The sequence below is a fragment of the Oryctolagus cuniculus genome, chromosome 4 (assembly GCF_964237555.1).
Source record: "Oryctolagus cuniculus chromosome 4, mOryCun1.1, whole genome shotgun sequence".
Lineage (NCBI taxonomy): Eukaryota > Metazoa > Chordata > Mammalia > Lagomorpha > Leporidae > Oryctolagus > Oryctolagus cuniculus.
In genome coordinates this window covers 141,275,852-141,302,970 of record NC_091435.1, presented here as the reverse complement: position 1 = coordinate 141,302,970, position 27,119 = coordinate 141,275,852, and the positions used below count along the sequence as shown (strand labels likewise).

General features: G+C 52.3%; 1 protein-coding gene across 1 annotated transcript in view; it reads left to right on the top strand.

Annotated features, from left to right (window-relative positions):
- The window catches only part of CLSTN2 (calsyntenin 2), a 585,390-nt gene that overhangs the window by 480,971 nt on the left and 77,300 nt on the right, over positions 1-27,119 (top strand). The window contains exons 6-8 of the mRNA XM_002716578.5: positions 3,861-4,046; positions 14,584-14,832; positions 22,694-22,815. Of these exons, the coding sequence (XP_002716624.3) occupies positions 3,861-4,046; positions 14,584-14,832; positions 22,694-22,815 (557 nt within the window). The remainder of the gene's footprint in view (positions 1-3,860; positions 4,047-14,583; positions 14,833-22,693; positions 22,816-27,119) is intronic.

Below are 27,119 nucleotides of genomic sequence, written 5' to 3'. Positions count from 1 at the left end.
GCTGAAGAGACAGAGGCTCAGAAAGATTAAGGAACACAGCCTGGGTCACAAGGCTGGCGCGGCAGAACCAGCTGCATCAATTGTGGATCCCAGTACAAAATGGGAATAAGAGGTCCTCTGTTTTAAAAATCATTAAGAATTTCAAGACAGTGACAACAGCTCACTGAAGCGCACACGGGGACCTTGTAAACATGGCAGCTGGGCCCAGAGCCAGGATTGGGTGCCCCGCCCGGTGACGGCACCCCTGCCTCCCTCCAGCCTGATGTCCCAACTCATGCTCACACGGCCAGGACAGCAGTTGATGAAATGCCTATAGAAAGTAAATTTAGAGAAGCAAGAAATCCCTCTGGGGTGTGGCTAGCACCATGCTGGCCCTACTGCCCAATGCCACTCAAGCTCTCCCCAGCCCTGTCCCCCCTCCCATACCTGGGGACAATGCTCTTCCCCCACTCCCCCAGCCCAGCCTTGTTCAGACATGGCTGCAGGAGCTCCAGGAGCAGAGGGAAGGGCTTCCCTCGCTCTGCTGAGAGCAGCCAGCAAGGCTGGCGAGGGCTGGCTGCCACACGCCCTGTGGATGCCTGAGAAGGAGCCTACACCTGCAAGCCTGGGTTCAACATCCCAGTCTCCTGAGTGCTTGCTGCACCTTGCATGGCACACACAGCGTCTCACCTAAATTGCACCATGCCCACAGAATGTATGTATGTATGCATTTATTTATTTAAGAGGTAGAGTTGTAGACAGACAGTGGGAGAGACAGAGAGAAAGGTCTTCCATCCACCCGTTCACCTCCACAATGGCCCTAACAGCTGGAGCTGCGCCAATCTGAAGCCAAGAACCGGAAGCTTCCTCCAGGCCTCCCATGCCCACCCTTGCCCAAGTGCAGGGGCCCAAGCACTTGGGTCATCCTCCACTGCTTTCCCAGGCCATAGCAGAGAGCTGGATTGGAAGAGGAGCAGTCAGGACATGAACCAGCACCCATATGGGCTGCTGGCCCTGCAGGCAGAGACTTATGGTGCCACAGCACCTGCCCCACAGTCCCTGCTTTTAAGGAGCTCACAGCTGCTGGGAGAGGCAGGCCCACAAGTGGATCACTGCAATATGATGCCCTGTAGGATCCTTCCATGCTGTACCAGTCTTTAGAGAGTATCTTCTCCACGCCAGGCATCAGGAAGCATGATGGAAATTCTGAGTCCGCGTGATACTGGGATCCTGGGGCTGAGGCTGCCGTGGCAGCATGAGGAGGGCATCTACCTAGACTGGGGAAATCCTGAAAGGCTACATGGAGGAGGTAGCAAGTGAGAAAGTGACAGAGCAGGAGCTCATGTAGAATAAATGGCATTAGCATATGCATACTGGCATGAAGCACCTTGTACCTAGGATGCCACCCAAGGGAAGGGGCATGGTTTTCAGTACACCTGACAGGAAGCATCCTTTAGGAAGTCTTTAGGATTGAACCTGGGCCTTTGGGGCATGGGCTGCCTAAGGTCGTCCTTGGAGAAGGGACAGGGCCAGTCCAGACATGGGTGCTGGAGGAAAGCCTATCACCGGTTGCTTTCTCCTCTGTGTGCAGCCACTCTTGACCCAACAAGCCCTCTTCCAAGGCCCTGGGATAGACTTTACAGCCCTCACGTGCAGCATCTGCTCACAGCCTGTGCTGGGATAACACCGTAGGGAGCAGTGGGCGAACGTGGGAGCTCAGGGCAGGGTCGTGGTGCACAGGGACATTGTCCCCTTCCTCACCAGGGAATGGGTTAACAGGGCCTACTGCCTGCCATGCCCACCTGATGGTTGCGCCTGATCCTCATCCCAATGCTGCGATGGTCCCTGTTTTCCTGGTGAGGTGCCTGAGGCTTGGAGGACCTGCCCATGAGCTTCCTGACCTGGCAGCCTCAAGCCAAGATCCTTGCTGAGTCTGCTTCAAACACACATCTCCCGAGGCTCCCCTGGAGCGTTCCTCATTGCCATGCAAGCCTCAGCTCAGACAGGCGCTCTCCATCCAAGGGAGCCCCTGCTGGCCCTGGCCTTTCCTCCCATAGCGCTTTCTCCTCTGATAGAACAGCACGGGCTTCGGCATCTCCTGCCAGTCTCCCACACCCCTGACTTGCTCACTGCTGTATCCTCAGTGCTCCGAGCAGAGCCTGGCACAGAGAGTCCCTAAGCAAATGGTTGCTCAGTGAACAAAGTCATCTCGCTGATCCCTAAGCCAGGCCCTGTCCATGGTCCTGGTGTCACCACAGCGGCAGCCACTGGGAAGTCCTGCAGAGCCTGCCGGAGGCTGCCGAATGACTCAAAGTCCCACAAATGCAGGACTTTCTGGGTTCCTCATGGGCAAGGGTGGGCAACTCCAGAGGTTTTCATTTCTACATCAGAAAACGCCATTGCAGAGCAACATGCTACATGACAAACATTGGGGATTTGTAGACCAGTGGTGCCCATCACTCGCATCTCTCGGTGACAGAGTCCTGCTGCACAGGAATCCTGGCTGAAGGTGGACGCCGTCCTCACAGTGCATGGGCTGCCTGCTGTTGTTGGCACCCGAACCTTATCAGCTGCTGTGAGCGGCGCCTGGACAGGCCCTGACTTTCAATCTTTGCTGTTAACGCATCAATCAATTCCTATGTGCTTGTCCTTGGTATTTATTTCTGTAGATTGCTCTGTTCTTGTGTGGTGGCATTTTGATGATAAGTTTGTTCTTCGTTGCTTGATTGTCTCCAAATTGCTTCTCTCCTGAAAAGCAAGGTGATAGTCCAGGGGCCAGCATTGTGGCACAGGCAATTAAGCCATTGCCTGTGACATCAGCATCCCACAAAAGTGCAGTTCAAGTCCCAGCTGCTCCACTTCTGATCCAGTTCTGTGCTAAGGAACCCATAAAAGCAGCAGATGATGGTCCAAGTGCTTGGGCCCCTGCCACCCATGTGGGAGACTGGGATATAGCTCCAGGCACCTGGCTTCAGCCTAGCCCAACCCTAGCATTGTGGCCAGCTGAGGAGCGAACCAGCAAATGGAAGATCTAGATCTAGATCTCTCTCTCTCTCTCTCTCTCTCTCTCTCTCTCTCTCTCTCTCTCTGTAACTCTGCCTTTCAAACAAAGAAATCTCTTTTAAAAATGAAACACGTCAGTGGTATTTCAGCAAGTCCTGAATGTTGGCCTATCCCTGCCTTATGATCACATCATCCTTGAAAGCCCACGCGTCTTTTGTCTGCAAACAAGACCGGTGCATTCCTAAAACTCATGCACAAGGCAAAACAGGGTGAGAGACGCAATGTCGGAAATCGTCATCTGTGACGCATCAGAGAGAGGGGAAACATTAATGCAGTTTTACACAAGCCCTTGACCTTGAAGAGACCTGACACGTGCAGGTGGAGGTGCAGGTAGGGAGGGCTGCAGTGGGTGATACTGTGAAACACGCAAAAATGACTGGAGGTTGTAACTGCAGGTGCAGGTGAAGCAAAGCCAGGTCTCCCCCAGGCACAGGGCCGTATTTATTGTAGTATTTGTGTAAAACAAGACCAGCATTTCCTCTTTCTCTCCTCTTTATGCACCACCAATGGTCGTTTTCTGAGCTTTGTACCTCTCGTCCCATTTTCCCTGTAGCACACAGTGAACTAAGCACCCGCTAGATGTTTGAGATATGTGCTTGGGCGTGTTTTGCATACTCCTCCATGGCTTGGTTCAGCTGGGTGCAAGCTCCCTGTATTTTCCCTGCATTTCTTGGGGAGGGAATCTTGCACAAGCAAATGCAAAATCCCCATTATCCTCCAGCTTCTCTGTAATATATTGCTTGCAATCCATTGACATTCGTAAAACAAGTGTTCTTGCAGAACTGACTTCCTGCTTTATCGTTTCCTTGTTGATGCAGACTGGGCCAAAAGGATTGAGTACCAGCCCGGCTCGGGGAGTATGGCCTTGTTCCCCAGCATCCACCTGGAGACGTGCGATGGAGCCGTGTCCTCCCTGCAGGTCACCGCGGAGCTGCAGACCAACTACATCGGGAAGGGCTGCGACCGGGAGAACTACTCGGAGAAGTCCCTTCAAAAGCTCTGTGGTAGGGGTCTGCCTGCTGTGACTCGTTACGTTAGCCCATGTGTGCAGATCAGATGTATTCTGTGATGGTATGAAAGGACCGGTCCTCCCGACCTGCGTCGGATTATGGCGCCCCCAGGTGGATCCATTTGCTTAGGGTGGAAGGGTTGAGGACAGGGAGCAGCTTGTGGCATCAGACACGCCTGATTCAGGCTCCTTTTATCAGTTGGTGGCCTGGGTCCAGTGGCACAGCCATACCTCCGATGTTCACTGGTCATACAGGGATTAAATGGCGCAGCATGTTTAGGAGCCGCCAGCACAAGGCCCAGGGACCCCCACGCTCCCTTCTGCCCTGCTGGCTCCCAGAGAGCCACCTGGCTGATGATGAGTGGGGTCAGTCCCTTGGGAAGAGGTTGGCCTCCTCCCCACAGAGCCAGCTGCATAATTTGTGGGGCTCCATGCAAATGAAACTGCAGGACCCTAGTTCAAAAATTGTTAGGAATTTTAATACAGGGATGGCAAAACTTTAAACCAAGTTTTCGCAACTAAGGCTGGGGTTGTGGGTCCCTGCCTGGGTCACATATCCCTGAGGCTGGGCCTGGCTGCCCACAGCAAGGAGAAGCTTGGAGTCAGGGTGGCGGAGGGAACTGAACACTCAGGTGTAGAGCAGAGAGGGCTGGGGTCTGTGGGCCGTGAGGTGGGACCACAGGATAGGGGACAGCCCAGGACTTGGGAAACCAAGCTGAAGGAGCTGTGCTGTGAGAAGTGGGTGTGGGGGGAACCCAGCTTGATGAAGCACCTACTGTGTGCACCTGCAGACTTTAGGCACACTATTTTGTATAGTGCCCCACCTGCACTGTGACGGTGATGTCGAGAAGGAAAATGTAAGGCCCAGAGCATGAGAAAGGACTTATGCCAGTTCACATCCAGAACTGGAAGCCGGGTGTGTGGATGGCGGCCTCGTTAACCCAGCATCCACAGAGGCCTGGATCTCTGAAGGGAGCCTGGACAGCGTGGAGATGAGTGCCTCCTAAGTGGGCACTGCCCCTTGTTCCTAAGACGAGACACTCGCTGTGCCGAGGGGCCTCCTTCCTCGCCACACCTGCAGTCACTTCTATCCTTCCTCATTTTCTCCAAGAATACTCAGGAGCTCACATGTGACTCTGCAGCCTAGGAAAGGCTGTTCTCTTCCACTGGGCCTGTGTCTGGGGGTCACTTCAATCCCGCCAAGGAAATGGAGATCCCTGCATGCATGCGTTCTGTCCTCCCGTGCCCCCACTGCTGTCTTTCGGGGTGGCTTTCCCCCCTCAGCATTCACACACCTATGTATACACACACACACACATGCACACACACACACACACATGCATGCACTGCACCCACACACAATTCTTCACCCACACTGCTCGCGCCCACAGAACCCAGTGAGAATTTCGGAATTGACATCCACGCTGTCTGGGCTCCACCCTGTTCCCTTGATCACGTCCCAGGCCAGCAGGGAAGGGTGGTGGCAGCACAGACCTCTTTGAAACTGTACAGGGGATGGAGGAAACCGCGTCTCAGTATTCCAGATGGTTCTGGCAGAAACAGGTAGCGGGGCCTGTGATGGTCAGAGAGCCGCCTGCAGCCCTGTCCTCCCCTCTGCCTGAAGAGAAGCCATCTAGGCTGACATCTCACTCTGAATGAAAATCCCATTTCGCTACCCGAGCACCTGAATTCTAAGCCGACTGGCCCCCACGCCACCGTGGGTTAGAGTCATTTTCTAAACTCCTCCAGGTTAGAAGGAGATGATGGAATCAGCTTGTTAAAGATCAGATGGGCCCCAGGGCACAAGCCTGTGATTTGATTTTGAATGTTGCTAGGGAGAGATGGGGAGATAAGGAAGGCGAGAGGGATTTTCGGAGGGAGAAATCTTAAGCACACAATTGCATGCGGTGTGTGAACATGGCACATTCCGTGTGGACAGCAGGGCAGGCACGCACAGCATCTGACCCTGGGAGCTGACTTTGAATGGCAGAAGTCTGTCTCCGGTGACTTCCCCAGTCATGCTGCCCACCACCCTTACCCACACGGGGGAACCGGGCTGGCACAACCCTAGCAGGTACAGCCAAGCTTACCTCCAAATCAGAAATCTGACTCTTTAATTGCATTCTTCAGCTCCCAGGAGAGCTTGGAGAAAAGAAGGGCAGAAGCAAATGAATGAGACCGAGATGTGGATCTGGTGCTGGGGTCTGTTTCCCATTGGGGCCCCATGCTCTCTCCAAGGCCCAAAGGAGGAAACCCAGACTTCTGAACAAGAGGCTGGGCTGAGATCCCTGACTCCTGTGGGCCCTTCTGGTCCTGGAAACACTTCTGTGTGCTTTCAGGGGAGAGAGGAAGGCTCCTGCCGGGCCTCCCACCTGGGACGCTGCCGTGAGGCGGGAAGCCTCAGCATTCATGCATTTTTCATGCTACAAATCTTCATCGACTTCGGATGGAAACTGAGAGACCAATTAGGATGCCTGAGCAAGAGATAATGAGTTCTGAACCAGGGGAGTGGCAGTAGGGATGAATCTAAGACAGATGTAGGGGCAAACTCAGCAAGATTCAGTAACAGATTAGCTGCCAGGAGTGAGAACGAAGGAATCTAAGGCTTCGCTGTGAAGATCCAACTGGACAAGGGTGCAGCCAACCAGCACTAGGAATCTGGAAGCAAGAGCAGATTTAGGGGCAGCGATGACCATGGCCTGTAGAACACACAGGTGTGGTCCAAATCCCAGCCTGCCTCCACCCTACTGATCCATCCCTGGAGCCCCCTCTGTGGTCAGGGCACCCCCCCCTGCCCCGGTCCCTCGCCTGGTTCACCCTCGTCCCTAGGTTCTCCTGTTTGCCTCCCACCAGGACGTTCTCTCCCCCTCGCCTTTCCGGACCCCTCCTCAGTTACTATGTGCCTGTGCGTTGTGCACTCTGGGGGTCAGTTCTGGTCAGGCCCCCTTGATTTGCGTTTTGGAGCTTCCCCTGTGATGCTAGAGTCGTGCAGTGACCTTGCCTTGCCAGGAATGTCTCCCAGGAGGTCATCATGTGAGTGTAGTTGTTGCCCACCACAGGGACTTCAAGAGGAGCAGCAAGGGAATCGTGTTGAAGGGGAAGTGGGAGCCTGGCTGGTGTCAGGCCTGCTGCAGGAAGAAGCAGCCACACTGCAAATGGCCTAGAGAAGAATGAGATGTCAGACAATTGCTTCTCAATTGTTCTACACATACATGACCATTCTTCCTCGGACAAAAAGAGCAGAGCAGCGAGGGTGCTTAGTACTTAGTTAAGATGCTGCTTGGGACACCCACGCCCTATGCCAGAGCACCTGGTTTGAATCCCTACTCTTTGGCTTCCAATTCCAGCTTCCTGCTTTTGTGCACCTTGGGAAGCAGGGGACAATGGTGCAAGTAGTAGGGTCCCTGCCACCCACATGAGAGACCCAGATTGCGTTCTTGGCTCCTGGCTTTGGCTTGGCCCAACCCTGGCATTTGGGATGTGAACCAGCAGGTGGAGGATGGATGGATCGATCTATCTATCATCTATCTATTACCTATCATCTATATCTGCTTTTCAAAGAAACTACATAAATTTTTAAGATTTTATTTATTATTTTTTATTTGAGAGGTGGGATTACAGAGAGGTCTTCCATCTTGGTTCACCCCCCAAATGGGCACAATGGCTGGAGCTGGGCAGATCAGAAGCCAGGAGCCAGGAGCTTCTTCTAGGCCTCCCATGCAGGTACAGGGGCCCAAGCACTTGGACCATATTCTAGTATTTTCCAAGCCCATAGAAGAGAGCTGGATAAAGGAAGAAGAACAGCTGGGACATGAACCAACGCCCATATGAAATGCTGGCGCTGCCTGCAAAGGCCTAGCCCATTATGCCACAGCGCCAGCCCTGTAAATAAAAATTGAAAAAGAGGGCCCTGACCATGTGTCCCCTTCAGCATGTAGGGGACTTCACTCTGGATTTCATAAAGCCAGGCTTCCTGGAGAAGTTGGGCCAACTGCTAATCATTTCCTGCAAACCTGGAGAGTCAGACGGAGGTCTCCACCATCTGACCACCAGGCTTTCTAGAGGTGCAGTGTCTCAAAACTGCCCTGAGTATCAGATGCATGCTGGAGCTCCAGGGAGACCTCGCGGTGAAATTATACTTGACATTTACAGCAGCCCAAGGCGTGGGTGACCCTGTGTCACTGCACATTATAGAAAACGGACAAGTAGTTTCTGATGCATGCGCCCTGGAAAGCACAGGGGGCAGGGGCTGTTCCTCGTGGGGATGGCAGGGCTCTTGGCAGCTGGCCGGCACCTCCTGTGCACAATGCCAGGGTCAGCTGTTTCGTATGTGGAGTCAAGAATTCCCAGAACAGGTCCTGTTGGAGCTTGATCTCATGGTCCGTGTGAGTGGTGCAGATGAGCCTCCCTGAAGTTGTTGCTAGGTTTTATTTATCTCAAACCCCCGAGGGTTTAACAGAGGACTCACTCATTCATTCGTCTATTTGTTTAATTCAAGAAAATATGTGCTGAGCGTCCAAAGGCTGTGCTAACTCTTGAAATAATATAGAGATTAATAAGACCACTTAACAAGTCAGTCTTCTGGGAAAGACAGACGTGTTTAAAAAGTTACACAGCAGTGTTTTTTCAAGATGCTGTGAATGTCCCAGGTTTTCTAATGTACCTTGCAGCTTAAGGAAGATGGTTTTGAGAATGACTATCAGAGATTTTATATCCTGAGAATGGACCAGCTACCGGAAGCTGTCGTGGGTCTCTCTAAGCTCTCTCTCAGGAACTGGAGCTTGCAGCGTGATGGCAGCAGTCCCATAGTCATAGCCACTGCTCGCAGTGTCAGGGATCTCAAGGAGGCCTCTTCCTCTAAAGAAACTAATCAAATCAATCATCACGCACTCACACTGACTCCTGCGCGATGACAGCGAGCAGCGGGCTTCTCCCTGGAGATTTGCTGATTTCTAGGAGGTCACAAGGAGCTTCCACTCCCGCTGTCCTCTCTGTTGGGGAGGAGGTCTTGGACTACAGTGGCCCTGCTGTAGCTCAGCAGCAGCCAGGTACCCACGGCCCTGCCCAGGGAGCCTGGATGAGCACTCCCTCTCCAAAGCCCTGTTTGCTTCACCTAGGAATCCAAGTCTTAGACGAGTCCCTCTTTGTCTAGGAAAACGGAAGTAGGCTGACAGTCTGATGGTAGGAACAAGGAGATGTGGGTCCTGAGAGAATGTTGGAAATCCTTCCTGCCCATGCTTCCGGTGTACAGATGAAGTAGGATCTGGGGCTGCTAATGGCAATCACGTGTGTGGATTATCAGTCAGGGCGGGACAGGTGATGCTGCAGTAACGAGTGACCCTGAAATCCAATGTAAAATAGCCCAGGTTTATTCCTCATTCCTGTCACGTAGTCTTCTTGGATCGGCTGTGGCTCAGCTCCATGCTGGCTCCCCGCCAAGTTCCAGGCTGGTGGAACAGCTTCTGTCTAGAACATTTTCAATCTCATGACAAGTGGGAAAGACACATGGGGAGCCATGGCCTGGGTGTTAAGGTTTCTGCCCTGATGTGGCGTGTGTCACTTGCACTCAGATTTCACAGTCAGAGAAAGTCACGGGGCCAAGCTGAAATCTGTGAGTCACAGAAGCATGTTGTGAACTGAGTGCACTGTGCCACCGTACAACCCTGGTGGGGCATAAGGCACTCGTCACGAGGCCCTCTGGCTTCCCTTGGGATCTTCTGTCACTAAACCACACCCTCATGGAATTGCTTCTTCCAGAAAATCAATGCCTTTTACCTGGTGCCTCACAGCAGAGCCATTTCCACCTGGTCCATTGCTGCATTCTCATGGCAGGGCCTGGCATGACTGAGCCACTCGCAGCATGGACTGGAACGATAGGGAGCTGGCCTTGCCCTGTGTCCTTGTCCCTGCTGTGTTCACCATGGGTCTCTCCCATGCAGAGAATGCTTTGCAAAAGAGTTGGTGTCCTTGATTCACTGGACCTTCTCCTTGAAATCCTTCCACCTATCCCCAGCCCACCCTACGCCCTGCAGGGGACCATGAGGGCTGTGGGTCAGTCACCCTTGCCACAGGCACAGCTGGAGGCACTAAGGACACTCTGCTCTCATTAAAGCCATAGAATGCAAATGCAGGGACCTTGGAGGAGGACTCCACAGGAGCATCTCCAATGCACACCGGTGCACAGACCATCTCTGCGAGTGACGCATCCTGTCTACCCACTGCTTTCCCATGGGATCCCTCTGGGAGAAGCGATAGAAGAACTCTCAGAGAAAGTAAATCATTCTCAGTTTGTTTAAGTGAACCAAGCAATGAAATACAATCTGCTACGTTTATGGAGGTCTACGCCATCTGGCTCAATGCAGCTTAATGCTTCGGGGCAGGTGACACATGCGAGTTAGGGAGGATGGCCTGTGTCTCTTCTTTAGCAGGGAAGACCGGGGAGCGCCACATCAATGGCTCCCCTTGTCCTCAACATGCCTGTCTGCGGTAGCAGCCACCTGGGTGGGGAGTTGGGGTCCATGGGATGGAGCCGTGCATGGCAGGTCGGCTGGTTGGCCCCCTGCATACTACTGTGTCTTGGAAAGAACACTGGGTATTTGAGAGCCACTTCTGCCTCTGGCCAGCTGGGTGGCTGTGTGATCTCAGTCCAGTCATTCCCCCTCCCTGGGCCTCAGTTTCTGTGCCTGTAAACCGTGCACGGAGGAGGTAAGGAGCAGGGGCCACGGAGCCGGGAAGTCCGGATGATGGATTCACTCAGCTGCTCACTCAGCCTCAGGCTCTTGTCTGCAAGCTGGAATCTCAGGAGTATTTATCAAACACGTGAGCAATTAAGAAAGAGCTCATGAAGTACTTAATTAATTCAGGTCTGGCACCACACAATGCCCAATAAAAACTTCCTAGGAGAAAACAGAAAACTTTTATAACTATGACAAAGCAAAGCTTTGGAGTTGCCGTTTAGCCTGGCAGTTAAGACACCCACTCCAAGTGCCCAGGGTCGAGTCCCAGCTCCGGCTCCTGACTCCAGCTTCCTGCCAGTGCAGACCTGGAGGCAGCAGTGAGGGCTCAGATAATTGGGTTCTTGCCACTGCCATGCTAGACCTGGATTGCATTCCCAGGCTGTGACTCTCACCCCACTCCAACCCTGGCCGTTGGTGGAATTTGGAGAGGGAATCAATGGATGGGAGCACTTGATCTCTCTCTCTCTCTCTCTCTCTCTCTCTCTCTCTCTCTCTCTCTCTCTCTCTCTAACAATAATAAAGCTCTATAAATATTGGATATATCTATAAAATATCTTTGACCGGGCTTGGGTTATTCTGTGACCAGCCTTGCCTCCAAACCTTCCCTGTAGGTCTCCCCCATGCCCTCACGCTAGGCTTCACTCTATACCTCTCTCCCTCTATCCAGATATGTTTGGAGAGGAATTTATAGTCCGCTCCTTCCCTGGTCTGAAGTGTTCACTGTAGTGTGATTTCTGTAGGAACAGCAAAGGGTTTCGCCAAAACAAAGGCCCTGACATGGTAGAGTTTCATACCCTTCCCAAACGCACCCCAGTTCCCCTTCCCAAACGCACCCCAGTTCCCCTGGGCCCTGGAGGAGGCCTGGCTGCTCTGTGTGATGGCCGAGCTCGTCCCAGCAGCCGAAAGTGCACACACCTCTGCAGGGGCTCCTGCTGGACTGTGTCGGTGTCATTGGCTTGAGTGAGACGTGAGCAGCCCTGAATACTCATCCTGTGTCTCTCTGGCCGCCCCAGGTTTCGGGAACTGATGCACACTCTGTGTGTGCTGCAGTCACCCCTGACTTCACACTGGGCAAATCCTGGTGCCCAGCTCCGCTGACTAATTGGGCCAAAGAGGCTGCTGGGGAAAATGAGCTTTTTGCAAAAAGCCATCATCTCCTGCTTCCAAACCACTCACAGATCTCTGCCCGCCACCACCTTGATTGATGCCTTTCATCACACATACTGAAGGAGGGTGAGGCTTTGTTGGTTATTAAAACCATAGTGTGAATTAGTTTATCAGATACGTACAGGGGTACCAATCCAGGAGCTAGGAGCATGGGATGAGAACAGGTATGACGAGAAGTGTGGGGAGTAGAACGGAGGCCAGATGGGCAAGCTCCTCTGAACACTGGCTAAGTTAGCAGAAACATCTCATGGGAGCCCTGGGTGAGAGCAAACACTTTCATAAATATTAGCTGAGAGCCTACTCGGTGTCAGGCGCAGTGCTGGGCAAAACCCCTAGGAAATCCTATGTAAGCCACCAACTCTACCTGTATTTCCCTCGATAAGCACAAGCTAAGCATGAACGTGAATGGGGAGACTTGCGTCTCCCACTGTGTTAGTGTTTCAGTACTTTAAAAACACCAGAAGGGTGATCTGGCTGGCAGTTTTGGAAGTTCACAGTCTGAGACTGGGCAGCCCCATGGCTCGGGCAGCTGATTGGCAGTGGTGGAGCCCGTGCAGAGGAACTACCACTTGGTAATCAGGAAGCACGAGAGACAGGAAGCACGCTCCCCCTCCATGACCATGCGCTCCTCTTTGTGAAGCTCTCATGATTCCATCATGGACGTAATCATTGGACCTAATCCAATCCCACCCCCCACTTCCCAGAGGCCCCACCTTCAGACGCCGTCCTTGGATCCAGCCTCCACCCTAATCCCTCAATCTCCAGCATTCATCCGTTAACCATTAACAGTAGACTTTGGGGTTTAAATGTCCCTAAGAATTTAGGGAGCTGAATCCAATTCAAACCCTACCACCCACTTTCTCAGCCTGCAGAGTTGTGGAAGCCTCTCCCAGGGTGAGCCTCTCACAGGGCAGAGCAGAGCATCTGGGCTGGGGTGGGGGGGTACATGTTTCCCACCAGGCAGAGCTTTCCTTTGCAAGTCAGTGGGGAGAGGCCTGATGATTCGCTCCAAGGCTGGAAGGAAAACCGGCCGGGTTGAACCTCTGCCAAGTGTATTGGTTTCCAATGCGGTGCCTCCCCTGAAGGATTTTCAAGAGCAGTTCCAGCTGCAGATTTTCCGTGGTTGGTGACTTTGAAACCCAATCCCTGAGGAGAGTTGAGGCTCTGGTATACGGAAGTCAGAAATTCAATGATCCTAGACAAATGGCAGGTAATGCACATAACCACCGTCCATTAAACCTTTCAGCTTATGACTGAGTGGTTGGTGCTGTGCCAAGGAATAGGCCCGTGCACCCAGCCCCCACCCAGGACCCTCCTTAATCTCCCTGGTTTTGTTTTTTTTTTTTTTTTTTTGCTTTGTATTTTAAGATTTATTTATTTATTTTGAAAGAATACAGAGAAAGAGAGAGAGAGAGAGAGATTTCATCTGCTGATTGATTCCCCAAGATGGCCACAACTACCAGGGCTGAACAAGGTCAAAGCCAGGAGCCAGGAACTCCACCTGGATCTCCCGCGTAGGAGGCAGGGGCCCACAAGCACTTAGACCATCTTCCACTGCCTTCCCAGGCCATCAGCAGGGAGCTAGATCAGAAGTGGAGCAGCTGCACCACCAACCGGCACTCATGGGATACCAGCATTGCAGGTGGCAGCTTTAACCGCTGCACCACAGCGCTGGTCCCCAGACTCCCTGTTTCTTACTACTTGAATATAACAGGAAGTTCCTGATCCTCCTCCTTCTCACCTGCTCCTGTATGGAGCAGAGGATGTGGAGAACTCTGTCTTTGAGCCTCTGTGGGCGGCTAATGGAGGCCCATGGATCCTCCTGGTGGGGCAGTCAGAATTCTCTCCAGGCCAGCCAGTCTCTCACCTCAACCCTGCCCTCTCCAAAGCTGTTGATGTGATTCTAATGCACAAATCTGCCCATAGCACTTGTACTACTTCCAGCCATCCTGTCTTCCTGCCCTGGGTCAGATTCAAGTTTTGCTTCCTTTAGTACCTGTGTTCTCAGCCACTGGAGCATCTGGCCTCAACGAATGGTGGTACAGAAGTGTGTTGAGTGTGAAGTGGCTCACATGCCTGCCCAAGGGATCAGGACCTGGGACCTTCCTGTCACAGCCCTGACCTCAGTTGTGTTGCCACATTGACCCTACCCTCTCCAAGTCAGGAACTGTGTCTCATTCCTTTTCGTGTGGCAGCATTAGCAGGGGGTGTTAGCACTGGTTGGTGCCTACTAAATGGATGACAGGTGAATGGATGGGTGGTTGCATGGATGAGTCAGTCTGGGCATCCAACTCAAACCTTGGCTTTCCCTAGGAAATTTCTCTGCAAATAAAAGCCCCTACGCTTCTCCCCATTCTCTAAACTCCTCCAACACCTGTTCTTTGTATCGTAGTTCACACCCTGATGTGCCTCGTGCAGCACTTTTGTGTGTAACTTGCTAGTGCTTCCCCAAGCAGACGATAAGCAGCTCAGGGACTGGGATGGTGATTGACGCCTCTCTCTCCAAGTTTTCCAGCTCAGGGCTAGGCACAGGCCTCTGAATAAGTGTGCTGTGTGCTCCATCCTGACCCAGGAGCAGGTCACAGAGCAATGACTCTCTGCTCACTCTCTCTCCCCTGCCCACGACAGGAGCCTCCTCCGGCATCATCGACCTCCTGCCATCCCCCAGTTCTGCCACCAACTGGACCGCAGGACTGCTGGTGGACAGCAGCGAGATGATCTTCAAGTTTGATGGCCGGCAGGGCGCCAAGATCCCTGATGGGATTGTGCCCAAGAACCTGACGGATCAGTTCACCATCACCATGTGGATGAGACATGGCCCTAGCCCCGGTGTAAGAGCCGAGAAGGAAACCATCCTCTGCAACTCAGATAAGACCGGTGAGTCTCTGGCCTGGCACCCTTCGGTACAGACACACTCTGCAGGATGTGGGAGAAAAGCAGCAGCATGAGGGCAGCCCGGGGAATATATTCTGGTCTCTGATTTGTTTTTTCATTGCTTCTTTGATGGTCCCAGGAGAAAGCAGGAACAGGAAAGATGGAAAAGTAGAGGCATAGATGCAAAGAATGCATTTATTTAAAAAAGTATTTATTTATTTGAAAGAGTAATAGAGAGAAAGAAGGGAATAGAGAGAAATCTTCCAGCTGCTGGTTCACTCTGCAGATGGTCACAATGACTGGGGCTGGGCCAGGTGGAAGCCAGGAGCCTGGAACTCCATCAGGGTCTCTACCTAGGTGGCAGGTGTCCAGCACTTGGGCCATTATCCCTGCCTTCCCAGGTGCATTAGCAGTAAGCTGGATAGGAAGTGGAGCAACCAGGACTTGACCCAGTGGTCGGATATGGGATGCAGGTGTTGCAAGGCATGGCTTACCCCACTGCACCCCAATGCCTGGATTAGTGGTTTTCACACTGGGTTCCTTGGAACCCTAGCACACCCAGAAGAATCTTAGGGCTACTATAGGAGGTGCTGATGTGAGATGAAGTTTCATCCTCACTTCAAGCAGAGAAGCCTCATCTTTAATGTGTGATAAGGAAGGTTTCCAAAAACCCTTGGAATAAAAGCCTGAACTTAAAACAGTGGCTGGAAAATCACCACCCTGTGTAACAACAGTCACCAGTCTTGTTAGACATGTATCGCATATCGAGACCGTCTGTGCAAGTCACGGCGTGGTGGTTAGTGCTCCATAACTTAATAGCTGTGTGACCTTGGGCACACGCTGCACCCTCTCTGTGTGTCCCTTTCCATCTGTGAAATGGGCAGCATGGTGTTAACTTCCTCATAGGGTTGTGATGAGGATTAAATGAGTTGATAGACATGCAGTGCTGAGAACAGTGCCTGGCACGCAGGAATTAGCAGTCACTGTTCTATACAGTTTTCTCACTTCTACAACTTTATGAAAGCATTGTTGCATTTTCCGAGTTAAGGATAACAAGCAAATATCAGTGAGTAGCCAAATAACTTGTCACAAGTAGTTAAACAGCCAGCAAGTTTCAGAACTAGAACGGCAACGTAGTGCAGCTAAATCCACATCCTTTGCTCTGGTGCACACACGTACATGCACGCACACACATGCATGCACACGTGCATGTGTGCACACACACGCAAGCACAAACATGCACGCTCACACACATGCACAGACGTGTGTGTACACATGCACACATGTGCACACACACTCACTGAGGCCATAGGCAAAGTTCACAACTCTGATTACAGTTGCACAATTTCCCATTTCAAGTATTACACTACTTTAGTTAAAATTCCCAAACAAAATGGCCACCACAGCAACTATAATATTAAGAAGCTGGTGCAGAAGAACGGCTGACAACTCAGCTCTTGGCTTGACGGCTCCTGAAGGTGTGACCAGAGAAAGTACTAAGTCTTTCTGAGCCTCAGTTTCCCACGTGCAAAGAACGAAAGTAAACAGGAGACAAAGCAGGAAGTCACTTAGCCGCATCAGACCGATGATCAGTGCTCCATTGAGTTACCTGATGCTGTCCTTGTCCTCATCACCTCTGTTTTTTTCCCACTTTTCAGTGCTACAGGAACTCCCACATTCCCTGTTTCAATCGATCTTCACCATAAATACTGATATATGTCCTGGACGTAGAAACTGAGATGCAGCTGCCTGCCATTGCCCTTGTCATGTGATGGGTCTGTGTAGGGGTCAGTGCCAAGGGCAGGTTTTCTGAGACATTCATGCAGGAAGGACCCCTCACACCTGCCAGGGGTGGCGCTGGGGTTCAGGGCCGTGCTCAGTGACCAGGAGTGTGGGGCAACTAGCAGACTGCTCCCATCAGGATCTTGGAGCTGAATCTCAAGGAGGCAACAGCTCAGGGATGTGCAGACCAACGCAAAGCAGCCAAGCTAGGATCAGCAGCTGCACACACAGAAGCCAAAAAATGTGCAGAGAAAGAAATTAAAAGAGGAATTTATTTTGGTGCAGAGACAAATTTGAAATCCAGGCACAGTTTTCTCAGAATATGCATTTCCATGAACTTTTTGAAGACCTACATATAGTGCTTTCTGAGATGTAGCAAGCACTCCTGGGAGGTGGGACAGCCAGAGACAGATGCTAGTGCGTACGGCCAAGGCAATTGGAATGTGGCAGGTTGAGGGACTGGCCCAGGACAGCACAGCCAGTTACCAAGAACCTGGATCCTCTGGCTCCATGTTCCCAGCCCAGACTAGAGCACCAGAGGTTGTTGTTAGAATAAGCTAGTGCATTTGTAAAAATATGTAGATACCAGAGTCCCACCTCAGCTCAATGAGCCAGGATCTCAGGGAGCTCTCTTGGGCAGCCACAGCTGGCAACTCTGCCTTCACCCATGAGGCCCCCTGTCATCACTGAGATCTGCCAATGGCCATTCCAGCTCCACAGCTGGCGAGACCTGTGCTGTGCAGTTTGGCCCTTGTATAAGATCACACTTTACAACTTAGAGGAGACGGGAAGATTTTTCTCTAATTTCTCAGACTTAAAAAAAAAAAAAACAGCTCTAAATATCTCCTTGTCCTTAATAAAAACAAAAATATCAAGAATAACTCAAAGCTTGATTTGGGACTTTTTAAATATCAAAACCTTTTCAAGGTATAAAAACAACATTTGTTTACAGCAGAAATGTGAAAAATACAGAAAATATAACAGAGAATTCATAAACCACCTAAAATCCTGACACTTGGGGGATATTGTCTGATAACATTTTGTGCATTTCATTGGGACGTTATTTTTATATCCATGCATATGGAGACCATCCTTAGAGTTTTCAATATATTTTTATAATACGTGTGATGCTATTATCTTCTTCCTTTATGTAACCATATCCAGATAATTTTTTTATGTGATAAAATATTCCTTAAAAACGTGAATTAGATGGCAGTGTAGAATTCTGCCATATGGATTTATCACACCTCATTTAACTGGCCCCTTTTTGTTAAATATTTAGATTGTCTCCTTTTAAGTACAAATAAAACAGTGCTGTAGTGAGTGTTCTTGGATGTGCCTTCTGGGCATCTCTGCTGCTTTCCTGACCAGAAATGTTAGGAAAGCTATTAATGTAAAATTGTCAAATCGCCCTTCGTAAGATTGCATTAATTGCTGTTTGCTACACCGAGTGAAGCTTATTAATGCAGATCCATAATGAAGTAATTTATAAATAGTTGTGTAAAAGAATTGACTAGCCAGCAAAGACTAATTGTGGGAGAGAGAGAGACAGAAAGAGAGTGAGAGAGAGAGATGGAGGGAAGGAGGGAGGGGCAACACCCTGGGAGGCTGACACTCTTTCCTCGTGGCGTTCCCTCCTGTCCTTGTGCAGGAGCCCTGCTGTGCATCTGTGCTTCGCCCAGGTGTTCAGAGGCCAGGAGCCCTGTATCATTTGGCACCGCCCTTTTTCACCACCGACCATAAAGCTAGAGCTGCACATGGAAGGCCTGTGTTGGTGAGCACAGAAGATGGCAGCTCTCACCTCTGACTGTGTTCCACCTGCCAGAATGCGGCCACATTGCCCCCACCTAACACAGGAGAGGCTGTGACATGGGCATTGGTCGCTGAGTGTGCCTAGGAGCTGAGGACATAGGGTTCGGGGTTAGAGGAATGCATGGCAGTGTCTACACCGTGAGGACATTGTGTGCGTCCCTGTGCCCTGCACCCTCACTTCCGTTGGTCCTTCTTCTCCGGGCCCTTTCTTCTTTCAGCTGCTTTTCCTGATTTCTCCCCAGCACTTGCCCCCTCTCAGTAACCCCCGCCCCAGCACCCACCTGCTGCTCCTGCTGGGGCTCCTTGCCCCTGGTGTGTAGCCCTCCTACTACTGCTGGGGTTCCCTGAGATCAGTGAATGACACGTGGCTCACACACTGCGTCCCCACAGGGCTTTCCAAGAGACGGAGGCCACCCTTGTCCTGTAATCACCAGCGGGCATGGTGGAGGTGTCAGCTTGGTGGAAGGTGCTAGAATGGCCCCCTGCCTGCAGCGAAAGGGAGGTGATGCTCCCACACCCCAGAGGCACCTAGAAACATCACTGGGAAGAGTTAGGTTGTCTGCTGGGGGTGAGGGGCTCACTCCAGGCTGGTGTCAAGGCAGATCCCAGGCGAGGCCTGGGGCAGTTTAGCTCCCGGGCTCAGGAGAACAGGGAGTGTGAAAGCCGGGACCTGACTCTTGTCCAGGTGTCTGAGGTCAGTGCCTCAGTGCAGGGTGGGGAGAAGGACAGTGGGGAGAGCGGCTTTAGTGACAATCTGGCAGGGCACAAGGGGTTTTCTTCTTGTGCTTGTGCCACATGGCCCTCCAGAGTTGGGCTCGAGGCCGGAGGGCTGCCTGCCAGGAGAACCCAGCAGCAGGAGTGGATATGGGCCTGGGAGAGGACCACCAAGAGAGGCCAGGAGCTGGGGAGGAATCAGGAAAGTTCAGCCAGAATGGAGAGGTAGGGGCCAAACAGAAACGGGGTTACAATCGGCATAAAAGTCCCAGCCATCCAGAAAGGGACCGTCATTCATGACGTCACTTCCCGCTTCAGGATTTAGAGCAGGGCCAGCCTTCCTGAGGGGATGGTAGGGAAGGCAGCAATCTGGAGTCTCTGCAGAGCCTCTCCACAAACCAACCCACGCACCCTCGGAGGGACCCATAGGTAGACACCTGCCATGACACAGGACTTACAACATTCATGAGAAAGTTGTGAACTCCACCGGCTTTTAAAAAAGACTCTATGCTGTTTTCCTCTTTATCTGCTTCCCTCGCCTCTGACCATGACCAGAGCTAGGAGGAAAGTGGGGGCTAAGGGGTGGAACAAGGAGACCGAAGGCACGGGCCTTACCCCACGCCTCCCTGCTGTTGGCTGCAGAGCTGTGGGTCGAGGCTGAGTGGAGGCAGGGTTGCATCTTGTAATCAGATGCGATGTCTGATGTGTGGCTGGATTGGCCTCCTCAAGACTGTTCCAACATCTACAGTGATGGGAAGGCTTGAAGATCTGCCAGAGATGTGGATAGAGAGGAGGGAAGGAGCTTCCTGAGGAACTCTTAAGGACAGGAAAGCAAGGTGGTGGGCTCCCGAGCCTGTCTCAGCAGTGCACTGTGTACACCAGGGGCCTGGCGTGTGCTTGGACCCCAGGGGTCAAGTCACAAGAAAGGGACAGGAGCTGCCCAGGCTGGAGGGTGTTCCCAGCAGGAGTCTCTCTTCTTTCCTGGCCCCTCCTCTACCCCAGCCTCCCTGTCTCCAAATACAAACAAAGGCAAAAATGTTTTCTTTCTATACAAAGGTACTTCCAAAAAAATCATGGAGAAATGGAATTAAAAGATAAGTTTATTTGTATGCAAAAAAATTGGAAATGCATGCAATTTTTTTCATGATATGAGTTTTCCATGAACTTTGTGAGGACCTTTCATATTTTTTTTTTTTGGACAGGCAGAGTTAGACAGAGACAGAGAGAAAGATCTTCCTTCCATTGGTTCACTCCCCAAATGGCCATTACGGCTGGTGTGCTGCACTGATCCAAAGCCAGGAGCCAGGTGCTTCTTCCTGGTCTCCCATGCGGGTGCAGGGCCCAAGCACGTGGGTCATCCTCCACTGCCTTCCCGGGCCACAGTAGAGAGCTGGACTGGAAGAGGGGCAACTGGGACAGAACCGGCTCCCCAACCAGGACTAGAACCAGGAGTGCCGGTGCCGTAGGCGGGGGATTAGCCAAGTGAGCCACAGCACCGGCCCATATGTTCATTTTTTTTTTTAAACAGTCTTTATTTATTTGAAAGAGAAAGAGAGAGAGAGATCCTCCATCTCTAGTTCACTCCCCAGATGTCCACAAGAGCCAGGACTGGGCCAGGCCAAAGTCAGGCTTCCAGAACTGCATCTCCCATGTGGGTTGCAGGGACTCAAGAACTTGAGCCATCTTGCATTGCTTTCCCAGGCTCATTAACTGGGAGCTGGATTGGAAATGGAGCAGTTGGGACTTGAACCAGTGCTCCAATAGGATGCCACTATATAGGATGCCACTGTCGCAGGCAGCAGCGTACCCTCCTGCACCACAACCCCAGTGCCCCCTGATATTTTCCTTTTCTTTAAGATTTATTGATTTATTTGACATAGTTATAGAGACAGAAGGAGAGGTATATAGAGAGCTTCCATCTATGGTTCACTCCCCAAATGGCCACGGCTGGTCCAAGACAAAGCCAAGGGCCAGGAGCTTTATCCAGGTCCCCACATGTGTGGCAGGGGCTCAAGCACTTGGGCCGTCCTCCGCTGCTTTCCGAGGCCATTAGCAGGGAGTTGAATGAGAGGTGGAGCAACCAGGATATGAACCAGTGCCCACATGGGATGCTGGCATGGCAGGCAGTGACTTTATCCACTATACCAAAACGCTGGCCTTTCCTCATATTTCCTAACAGATTTCAATATAAATTATATGGGACCATCTCTCTAATGGTGGGAGGAACAAAAATACATAGTAAAATCCAATGGCCAAGCTGTGGGTGTTTTGCCAGGGGCTCAGAGTGATCACCCAGACACTGGCCTGGATAGGCCCCAGCACACTTGACAATAGATGGTCTCCTTCCTGCCACTCTTTGGTGACATCCTTGTGAGAAAACAGCCCCTGGCACGCCCTGGCCACACAGCTGTGGTCACGAAGCAGGGTAATCGCCCTCCTAACAGCGAAGAGCTATTGAGCATCTGCCCTGCACAGATGTTTTGCACGCATCTCCTCATTATTATCAATTAAAATGCTTTCACTGGCCAGTGCTGTGGTGCAGTAGGCTAAGCCTCTTCCTGTGGCACCGGCATTGCGTATGGGTGCCGGTTCGTGTCCCAGCTGCTCTACTTCTGACCCATCTCTCTGCTATGGCTTGGGAACTAAGTAGAAGGTGGCCCAAGTACTTGGGTCCCTGCACTCACATGGGAGACCCAGAAGGAGCTCCCGGCTCCTGGCTTCAGATTGGCTCAGCTCCGGCCATTTGTGACCATCTGGGGAATGAACCAACAGATGGAAGACCTTTCTCAGGGCCAGTGCCGTGGCTCACTAGGTTAATCCTCCACCTGCAGCACAGGCATCCCATATGGGCACCGGTTCTAGTCTGGCTGCTCTTTTTCCAGTCCAGCTCTCTGCTGTGGCCCAGGAGGGCAGTGGAGGATGGCCCAAGTGCTTGGGCCCCTGCACCAGCATGAGAGACCAGGAAGAAGCACCTGGCTCCTGGCTTCAGATTGGCGCAGTGCCAGCCGTGGCGGCCACTTGGGGAGTGAACCAACAGAAGGAAGACCTTTCTCTCTGTCTCTCTTTCTCACTGTCTATAACTCTACCTGTCAAATAAAAATAATGATAAAAAAATAAAATAAAAAGAAGACCTTTCCATGTGTCTCTCCCTCTCCCTGTAACTCTACCTCTCAAATAAATTTACAAACCCAGAACTCTCCCACAGCAGCTGGTGGGACTGGCAGAAGCCCCCTGACCCTCCTACAAATGTCAGCAATGCCAACAACAGCAAAGGGCCCCTTGACCTACGTGGTGTCCACCCGGAGCCGATGCAATTGCGGAGCCTCAGCTTGGCCAGTATTTAAAGCCCAACAGGATTCTCCGCAGTTTTGCTGTAGGCTCTCCCGAGTCGTCTTCTTCCATCTCAGTGAGCTCCACATGTGTTCTAGAACGTTTTTGATCAGAACCCACTGGACGGCCCCGTGGCTTTGCCCTGCCGAGCTGTGCTCAGAGGTGGAGCAGCAGAGGCGGACACAGGGGGCTCTCTCACTCCCCCACCCCTCCTTCTGCTTTTCAGAAATGAACCGGCACCACTACGCCCTGTACGTGCACAACTGCCGCCTCGTCTTCCTCTTGCGCAAGGACTTCGACCAGGCCGACACCTTTCGCCCTGCAGAGTTCCACTGGAAGCTGGACCAGGTAAGGCTCACACCTGCCCCTGCCCACCCTTTGCAGGAATGGGCAGTTTGCTCCCGGTGTGGCGATGGCAGCTGGTGGGGACCTCAAGGTCCCGATCTTTTGCCCATTTGTGGAATGATCAGCTCAGGGGGACACCCAACATCTTAAAGTCAGGATGGAAAGTGTTTTCTGAAAGCCCACTGGAGGTAAGGGTGGGGTGCACTTCCCAGCTGGGTCGCGGCAGGGTGGCAGGTGTACCGCGTCTGCCTCATCGATTTGCTCGGCGTCGAGCTCGTGGGACACTGGCTCTCCCGACTCCTGGGCCTGTGTTGTGATCTTCATGCATGCCCCATGTCTGCCCTTTGATGCCTGGCTGCTTCCTTTGGGTGATGGTGAGCTTGCTTCTGGTGACACCAGCTTGAGGACAGACACCCGGCGGTTTTGAAGTAAGCGGTGACAGCGCTGGCATGGGCTTCTCATCACAGAGGCCACCGTGTCACATGTGTCGATGACAAATCCCGGTTTGCATCCAGCGTTTTGTAGTGTCTGCTTCCCGGGGCTATGCAGCATTGGGACAATGGAGGTGGTGCTCACCTCTCTGGGTATGGGCACTCAGCCTGGAGGTGGCCTGGGCTGTAATGTGAGAGAGGCCAGGAGTGGGTTTTAAATTATCCAGAGGTCGGCCCCGTCTCAGCTGGTGCAGGCATCCCAGGGGTTTAGTAAGTGAACCAGTGAACAGGGAGCTCTGTCTAGCTCTCCAAAAAACAAATGGGTTAAATGACCAAGAGGCCGTGTGTCGGCAGCACAGAGCAGGTGCAGCTTAAGGAAACGCTGGGAAGGACGCCCGCTGGGTGACCCGCGCCGCCTGGGTGATTTGCTTTCATTCTGCCCCACCCACGTCCTGAGCTGAGTGCTTCCAGGAGCCTCGGTCGTCTTCTCTTCCCCCAAAGCCTGCTGTCTGTAGCCCCTGCCTCTCCTGGTCTGGGCGTCACAATGCCTTCTCATCTCCCTCCCGACTTCTCCTCCGCTCCAGCCCGGCCCCACGGCAGCTGCTCTCAGAGAGAACTGATTCACCTGGCGCTGGGGGTGAGGCCTCCCCGTTTATCCTCACAGAGGGCCATGCAGGGACTCTGGGAAGCAGAGAGTCATTGCTAGGACGCTCTCTCAATGGTGCCACCTCCTGGCAACATGACAAGACCCAGGGTACCAGGCTGATGGGAAAGTGGAGGAGCCCGGTGGCAGCGGCTTACCCTGCTCTCCCTTGGTCCCACCCCGCCGCATCCAAAGCCTCTGCAAAGATAACACCTGGCCTCATGCGTCCTCCTCGGAGCCCGGAAGGCCAGCTCCTGCAGGAACGAAGTCTTGACACTGTTCACATGATGTCTCAGCAAACTCTCAGCCAGGTCTTAAAGTGCCAGATGGCTTTGATGGGATGTTTTCAAATATATAACACAAATGGAAGCGAATTAAAATGAATTCCATATTGTGATTTTAATAAGAACATTGCCACACTGGCTGAGATCATTCTAGATGCCCTGCGGCGTTTTCTGAGATGCGGTTGAGAAACACAGATCCAGGCAGATGAAGTCACGGGGTTTGAAATGAAAAACAGGCAAAGAGGGAATTTTGGTTCTGCCCAGAGAGAGAAGTGAATCTAGCTGTTCTAAAGCCTGTTCCTATAGTGGTGAATTTAAGGAGGACTGAGTCTCCCAGAATGCCTTCCACACTACCCCCTGTCTCACTGACAGCTGCCAGGGCCTGTGCTGTGCCAGGCAGACAACCCAGCTGTGCCCAGTTCTACTCAGTAATCCCAGGAAGCCCAGGCCCAGGACCCAGCCCCAGGTCACCCAGGACTAGCACCCACCCTCTCTGTGATGCTATGTGGCTACTTTAATGAGCTTGCCAACTAAGATGTGAAGCATTTACATTTTTTAATTTAAATAATTGAGGCCAGTGCTGTGGTGTAGTGGATTAAGCCACCTCCTTCAGTGTTAGCATCCAAAATGGGCACCAGTTCAAATCCCAGCTGCTCCGCTTCTGATCCAGCTCCCTGCTAAAGACCTAGGAAAGCAGTAGAAGATGGCCCAAGTGCTTGGGCCCCTGCACCCACATGGGAGATGTAGAAGAGGCTCCTGACTTTGGCCTGGCGCAGCCTTGGCCATTGCAGCCACTTGGGGAGTGAACCAGCAGACAGAGATCGCTCTTCCCCGCCCCCACCCCATAACTCTGCCTTTCAAATAAGTAGATCTTCAAAAAAACATTAAATGACTTAAATTTAGAGACCAGGATGGGCCAGCGCCATGGCTCACTAGGCTAATCCTCCACCTGCAGCACCGGCACACTGGGCTCTAGTCCCAGTCGGGGTGCCAGATTCTGTCCCGGTCACTCCTCTTCCTGTCCAGCTCTCTGCTGTGACCCAGGAGTGCAGTGGAGGATGGCCCAAGTGCTTGGGCCCTGCACCCCATGGGAGACCAGGAGAAGCACCTGGCTTCTGGCTTCGGATCAGCATGGTGCGCCAGCTGCAGCGCGCCGGCTGCAGCGGCCTTTGGGGGATGAACCGATGGAAAAAGGAAGACCTTTCTCTCTGTCTCTCTCTCTCACTGTCCACTCTGCCTGTCAAAAAAATAAATAAAAATAAATAAAAAATTTTTAAAAATAGAGATCAGATGTTCACTGAAATGCAAAATGCCCGTGATCCTGACAAGCCCTAAGAAACAGTCAAATCTACGTGGCTCGGGCTCTGTCTCCCTCCTCGACTTACTCTGCTCCGGCTGCCACACAGAGCGCACGTCTGGGCCCTTACACAGCAAAGTTCCCCTTTCTCACACTTGAGGAAGCCGGGAAGTCCAAGATCACGGTGCCTCCCAGTGGAGTCCCGCTGAGGTCTCTTCCTGGCCCGTGCATGGCCTCCTCACAGCCATGTCCTCACGGGGCAGCAGAGAAAGCTCAAACCAGACCTGTCACATTAGGATCCCAACCGTAACTGAACATTAATTCCCTCCAAATATATTAGGGTTAGAGTCTCAAGGTGTGAATTTGGCCAGGGACACGATTCAGTCCCTAGTGTTCCTGTAACAAAGAAGTGAACGTGAGGGGCTGGCGCTGTGGCGCAGCGGGTTAACGCCCTGGCCTGAAGCGCCGGCATCCCATATGGGTGCCAGTTCGAGATCCGGCTGCTCCACTTCCTGTCCAGCTCTCTGTAGAAGATGACCCAAGTCCTTGGGCTTCTACACCCGTGTGGGAGACCCAGAGGAAGCTCCTGGCTCCTGGCTTCGGACCACTGCAGCTCCGGCTGTTGCGGCTAATTGGGGAATAAACCATCAGATGGAGGCCCTCTCTCTTTCTCTCTTGCTCTCTCTGCCTTTCCTCTCTCTGTGTAACTCTGACTTTCAAGTAAAATGAATAAATCTTAAAAAAAAAAAAAAAAAAGAAGTGAACATGAACATACTTGAAGACTGCATGCTCATAGCCGGAGGCCCAGCTTGCCTGGACAACTGCCGCCCTCTACAGGAAGCCACAATGCACAGGACCAGGGGACCCTCGGGACACCTGTGCTAGCAGTCAGGTAGTGTTTAGAGAGCAGCCCTCGGGTTCTTCTCCTTATTCAGTTCCCTGTGTGGGCGGAATCTGACCACAAGTTTCAGGGATGCAAACTGCTTGATGCCTAGAATGTGCATGCCTGTTAAGGCCTCTTCCCCCAGGAAGCCCTCCTGGATGGCCCCTCAGCTCTCCACTCCACATGCAGAGCTCCATTCTAGCGCACACTGGGCAGTGGTTGCCCGTGCATCCTACCTATCTGCTGGATGCACTGAGCACCCATCTCTGACTTCAGTTCGTGTTGCAGCCTTGCGCACACAGCATAGGGGGTGCCTGGTCAAGCTTTGCGTAGCCTTGTGGTCGAGGGACAGAAGGAGAGAAGAAAAGCCCGGAGGTCTTTGCAGTCTTCCTGGCGATTGGTGGATCTGTTGGTTGACGTCACTGAGCATTTTTACGTTTCCTAAATGTTGCCGTCCTTCTACTCTTTGAGTCGCAAGCTTGTTTTGTCCTTGCTCTTGACATCTTATCTCAAAGAGCCAATGGGATTTGCCACCAAGGAACCTGTAACCGTGTGGCCAAGGCCAGAAGGGCCTCAGGCCAGTCGAATGCATCAAGTGTGTTCAGACTGCTGGTCCACCTCGGGGATTCCACAGACGCTTTCTCTGCTCTATGCCTTATGGGAACTCCCTGATGTCTTCAATCGGCAGCTTATTCTGAGTACAAGAAAGTGAGCCAGGCTCTGTGCAGTGAGCCTGGGCTGAGCCACTCAGAGAGGAGCCTCTGCCTTC